Source organism: Gymnoscopelus microlampas (genome assembly GCF_963454915.1).
Source record: "Gymnoscopelus microlampas genome assembly, chromosome: 15".
NCBI classification, from domain to species: domain Eukaryota; kingdom Metazoa; phylum Chordata; class Actinopteri; order Myctophiformes; family Myctophidae; genus Gymnoscopelus; species Gymnoscopelus microlampas.
The window spans coordinates 25,213,260-25,219,241 of NC_139952.1; the positions used below are offsets into that span (position 1 = coordinate 25,213,260).

The 5,982-nt window shown below is 40.2% G+C and overlaps 1 protein-coding gene across 1 annotated transcript; it reads right to left on the reverse strand.

The window, feature by feature from the left end:
- Positions 1-239: 239 nt before the first annotated feature.
- LOC311062238 (uncharacterized protein) lies at positions 240-2,172 on the reverse strand. The gene is made up of 3 exons (XM_084081117.1): positions 2,012-2,172; positions 1,168-1,281; positions 240-875 (listed from the first exon to the last, which is right to left on the reverse strand). Exons 1-3 carry the CDS (start codon positions 2,061-2,063, stop codon positions 634-636), a joined length of 408 nt encoding a protein of 135 aa, XP_083937243.1. The 5' UTR covers positions 2,064-2,172; the 3' UTR covers positions 240-633.
- Positions 2,173-5,982: the final 3,810 nt, after the last annotated feature.

Here is a 5,982-nt window from a genome sequence, read left to right on the forward strand (position 1 = left end):
ACAACGTTTCAATTTATATTTTGGAGTACTTTCAAACGCGGTGTATTGGAAGCCTCATTATTGAGAAATCAGAAAGCATACTCATCCACAGTGGACATATTGTCCTATCTGTAATTATATTCTGCAGTATATACTGCAAAGTACTTACGTTCATTTGAATGGAATAAATAGAATAGGGGAGAAAATAGTTAATATTTCATCATAATAATTTTAGAAAATAAACAGAGCAAACACAGTAATCAAACTTATTTTTCTTTATTTCTTCTCCTTCATTTTGTCCCAAAAGTTCAACAGTAACTTAAAAGATAAATAACATTACAAAAATAACAATGCAAAGGGGTTGAATTCAGTGTTTTACCTAAAACACTACATAGATCAACTTCCATGATATAAACATGTCAAGTAAAAACTAAAAACTTTGACTCTGAATATCTCTCAACAAGGAATTATGAGTAGGACTTAATACGGAGTTTAATACGATGAAACTGAGTGCAAATCACACAAATAATGGTCGATGAGCTTTTAGTTGAAAAGATTTGGATAGGTTATCTCAGGTTCATTGGCGCTCTTGCTACAGGAATGTTGACAAACTGAGTTCATTATCACAAAAGGTGTTGGATTCCAGTTTAGTGACTAATAAATCATGGTTCCCAAGACAGAGGCAAGGACGGCTGCACCAAGAGCAGCAGTCAGGGACAGCTTGGTCGTGGGGGCTCCGCTGAGTGTGACTGGGTTACATTTATCAGTGGAGCAACAGGTGACCTTGGTCTCGTAGGCGATGCCCAGCAGGGTGGCGTTGGTGGTGGCATTGCATCCGGTGGTCGCCGTGCAGCCCTGGCTGTTGAAACCATTGAAGCCGGTGATGCTGGGGAATGCTGGACACAAGGAATGCAGAGAGATGATGAGTCAATGTGAATGTCAAATATGTACTCATGTGCTGTGTGTGCGTGCCTTAGAATAGTAGTATTTTAGCACTTTGTGATTTTCTAAAATGTAAAGTGTGTTATAAATAAAATGTTTTATTATTTTACGGTGCATGTAAATGTGTGAAGAAGTGATGGTACAGTAATTCAAAGTGACTAGGCTATCTCTCAGGCGTGAATGCATGAATGCCTATATGAATGATGTGTGGATCAGAGCATCTATGAGGATGGGAGGAGGACTTACTTGCTGCTCCAGTAAAACAGACTTCCGTGCTATTCTCTGTACAGGAAACTGAAGCAGAATTGAGGCAGTAGCCAAAAAGACCCACACTGCATTTGTTGCAGGTCAGACTGTCCGCTAAAATATGAAAAGTTGTGTTAGTTAGTTTCACATCAGAATATCATTGACCTTGAAAGACAATATTTAATAGGATCAAAGTGTATGGAGTATAAAAACATTCTTATTTTAAGTTATCATTGGAAATAGGGGGGGGATCAACATGGTACATTAAAAATTCATGAATAGTAGCTAGGAGAAGACAGACTGATGATTGACTTAATTTTGTTTATCATTTTTCATCTATTCTAATGGTGAATGTGGTGGATTTGTCCACACACTGTTATTGAAACCACTCCAAATTCAACACAGTTTTATTAATTCTGTGCTAATTATTCAAGAATTACAACATCATAGAGAACACATGTTATTGTAAAGAACTATACTTGCTGTCAAACGAAATCATATACTAACCAATGATAAACTGGTTTCACATTCTCTACTATTCGTACTACTTTCGTTAGAAAGGTCAAGTCAAGGACACAGAGATATCAACATAATGCCGCTGACCAGAGTGATAACTGAGATTATCTTTCCTTGATAAACACCTACAATAAGAACTACTTGTTAAACATGTTAGACCACTGATTATCAACCTGAAAAACTAACTCTAAAAGGCCCATTGACCTGGAGGACAAACCCTCTGTTAGTTAGTAAACTAGCCTCGATTTCTGTGTCAGTAAAGTTCTTTTCATTCTATAAGGACATTATAAGAAACAGATTATAAGCATGGATCACTGATGAGGCTTACCCAACATAACGGATGCGATCACTGCAATCATTCCAAATAAGATCCTGGCCATCTTGGTGTATATGTGATGTGTTGTTGAAGAAGCTGATTGTCCTGATCCCAAGTGAATGGATGAAATCCGTCAGGGGTAATGATGAGGCTGTGGCACAAGTCTGTTGTTTAAATACAACCCAGGTAGGGTGAGATAGGGTTGGGGGTGGCGGCACAGGAAGCGGTTCTACAGGTTTTTTGTCATTCCTTCTGTGTGAATGACTCATAGATACCAATGTGTCTGCTGTGCATTGTATAAGGATGACAGGAGGAGTGGTGATGATAGACAAAAGATGTCTTGCAAAAGAATTACACTCCATTTTACAGTACAATTGCTGTGAGTTTAAGTACTGTACCAAATGTAATGCCAGAAATGACATCATTGGCATTTTTGGAGTCTATCAGCCATGACTCATAAAGTGTAAATGTATGTGTATTGCCATTTCAGGACAAAGAGGGGAACTGTTTTATAACTGTAATAGAGGTTTCACATGCACCCCAGTATCTACACTATCTATCCATAAATGCATATAATTTGTGTTTGTGTTCCCTGTGAATCTTGAGAACCAATCAACTTCAAACTTGGCGTGTGTATTGCCTAGGACCCAGAGGGAATGCAGTGACCAGTGGGAAGTTGGTAGGATCAGTGGTTGTCCAGTACCGAAAATCCACCTATAGCCTATATGTCTCTCTGTGTGTCTCTCTGTCTTTGACCCTTTTATGCCAGTATATGGAGATCCCTGATTTCATCAAAATGATGTCATAATACTGACATCATAGACTATCCTCAAGTTCAACTGAGAGGCTTAAGTTCACAACATATGACGTCATAGGCTGGTCTCCAAGTACAGTACTATGATGATGGGCACTGAACTAAGTACTCTGACAACGGGTATTGCATAACTGAAGGGCACGCGGTCCCAAAGGTCAAAGTACTAATTGTTGTAGATGCGTAAGCCTTTAGATATGTGTGACGCCTTGGCCTGACGCACAGTTGTTACATAATTGCCTAATCGCAATTATATGTAACGTGTTTTGAGCTTGTAGCTATTTACACTATTAATGTTTTTTTTAAGTATGAAGTTATTAAATTATGCAAGCTATTTGTCATATCTGCCCTGTGCACCTTTTGGTTTACAAAGCCTAAAAGCCAAACAGAAATGTAATTTCTATTCATATTATGTTCCAATGTTCAACGACTCGCAATTATTTGAGTGGCAATTAATCGTCAAGTAAAATGTCATAATCGTGACTGCCCTTGTGACGTCCATGCACACCCAAACATACGTCTGTAGTCACATGTTTAGTAGGCAGGACAAAAGTGCAGGCAAACAGTTAATATTTGTTTTGTAAGTCCAAGCTGAGGTGCAAAATATTTAAAAAAAAACATAGTCAAGGGGAAAAGTTAAGCAACAAAAGTAAAATAGTTATTTACGGACGGAACCATTAGGGGAGGCTAGAAACGTACTCGAAGGAAGTAAAAACAATACAAGAGACGTTAGGATGCCCCAACTTTGATTCATTTCCTGTATCTACAGTATGTCATGTGGGGGCCCACCCCTTTAGGAGACTAGAAGCAGGTCACGAGTCTATTCATTTCAATGGAGAAGTGAACCGATTATGACAGATTATTTTGCCCCAGTCCCTGGCGTAAATATTGGACCAATTCTTTACAAACCACATATATTCCACACATTCTGACACTAAAATGGCATTTTTCGAGACAGAAACATCTGGAGAATTTTTACATTGTTCCAGACCTGCCTCTGTGGCAACAACACATTATTGTGAGATCTGGTGACAAAGATCACAGGATGTTCGCTAGATCTGACGACAGACTGTAGTGACATACAGTTTTTATGTCAAAGGAGACACTTAGCAGACCTAAGTGAATACCATTTCTTGCCATTAGCAAGGCTTGAAATTAAGTATCTTATGTATTAACAATCTTTGATGGCAATACTGCCTGAGGAGAACTGAAACAGAGGGGTACATCAATGGACTGAAGACAGAATGTGATTGGCTGATTATAGCCCTGAAACATGACTGTCATACCATGACAGTCATGGAACCGATTGTTCCTGGTTTTTGATTTTTTGACATTTACAACTCTCACATGTACATAAACGTTCAGATTTCAAATATAAAGTGCTTACCCCCGAGCCACGGATGTTACAAGTTGAGCCGGCCCACGATAAGTACCCGTATCTCCCGTATTGTTCAATAAAAAGCATTTTAATCCGATCGGCGGCCATTTTCCATTATTATTATTATTTTTTTGTAATGTATTAGAGTGCAATACACTTCCCAACCAGTAGTGTCGCATAGTTGAAAGCATAGGAGAAAATTCTGAGAAAATGTCCGGCAATCGGATTAAAAAGCTTTTTATTGAACAATATGGAATATACAGGTACTTAAACCTTTGCTGGCTCAACTTGTTACATCCGTGACATAGGGGTCAGCATTTTATATTTGAAATCTGGACGTTTATGTACATGTGAGAGTTATAAATGTAAAAAAATCAAAAACCAGGAACAATGGCGCTTGTGACAGACAAGCGTCATGTGAACCATGGCTAGGCCTAGGCTGATTAGTGATTACAAGGAGAGCTAATGAAGATAAGTGAGAGGAATGTGGAGTGGCAGGGTCTAGGAGGTTGAGGGGAAAGAAGTGAGGTGTGTCGGAGTAGGACTCATCTACAAAAGAGAACAGGTGAGAGTAGTTAATAATGGGGTGATGATCCCTGGAATGAGGGTGTGGGCATGGGTCTGGGTGTGACAGTGTCACTACCTGTTTGTGCTTTATTATGGTTTTCTTGTGTTAATGGAAATGTCTCCATATGAATTTCGCTACTTAGGTGTAGAACTGGTGGGGTGGGAGCGGCTAGCTTTGGGAGAGCTGTTGTCTTGTCTGTCTTTATTTTGTTATATTGTCTGTGTATTGTACTAGGCTATGACTTGTTCATTTGTGGTAAGGACACCCTTGAAAATGAGATCATGCATCTCAAGGGGTTTATCCTTCTAATAAAGGTACTAACTAGTCTTGCCTAGCCAGATGATAATAGATCTAGAAGCTACTGATAAGTCTGGTGACATTCAAATGCAATGAATGGGCTAAGACTGGGCAGAAACAAATAATCATGAATTAATCATGATGAAGTTTAAAAAACAACAGCATTCACAGAACCAACGCAGACTTAGGGTGGTCCCTCATATTGGTTTGGTATCCAGACTGGTTTTCACAGCAGTGGGCGTAGGTTTGTTGGGGCTTGTTTTCTCTGCCCTTTGAGCCCATACTGTATCCTATTAAAATTGGCTAGTGGGTGGGTGGGTGGACGGACGGACGGACGGACGTCACAAACGTAACATCCAGACCTGCGAGGTGCACCGTTGTTTCCGATACGGACCAAACTTGGCACCAACACTGGTAAGGGGTCTGCCATGAGAATAGCCACACTAGGGACCATGTGTGGCACCATGGGTGCCACAGGCGCACCATTGCTCCTCCCCCTCTGTGTTCCTATTTGATGGGGTTAAAACAGCCATAACTCCAGTTCCCAGTATGCTAAATGCTTCAACATTGGTAGGTGGTCTTACGGGACGGGCTGGTTTAAACAGCTGTTCCCAGCATGCAGGATAAAAGCTTGGTGGCTGGTCGCACAGTCAGAATCAGAATCAGGTTTACTGTCACATCACAGGTTTACAATGTAAAAAAGTGGGTGAAATTCGCTTTCGTACATCGTTCCCATCGTAACGTTATTTATTCCATAGAAAGAAGAGGGGGAGGAAGAGGGGGGGGGAACAACAAAAAAGCCAAACAAGTTATCTACATATTTACACTAGTACAACACAGTCTTCCAATTTCCTTGTTGTCTCCGCCAGGCCGAAAGGCATGGCGAGAGAGTATGTTTTTCCCCCTGTCCAGCTAATCTCCAGCACCGT

What these genes read in the sequence shown, in the direction of transcription:
- LOC311062238 (XM_084081117.1), bottom strand. Translation starts at nt 2,063, where the DNA reads ATGGCCAGGATCTTATTTGGAATGATTGCAGTGATCGCATCCGTTATG. An exon ending in GATCGCATCCGTTATGTTGG is followed by an intron (nt 1,282 to 2,011) that starts GTAAGCCTCATC and finishes TTCATATTTTAG; the next exon opens with CGGACAGTCTGACCTGCAAC. An exon ending in CTGTTTTACTGGAGCAGCAA is followed by an intron (nt 876 to 1,167) that starts GTAAGTCCTCCT and finishes CCTTGTGTCCAG; the next exon opens with CATTCCCCAGCATCACCGGC.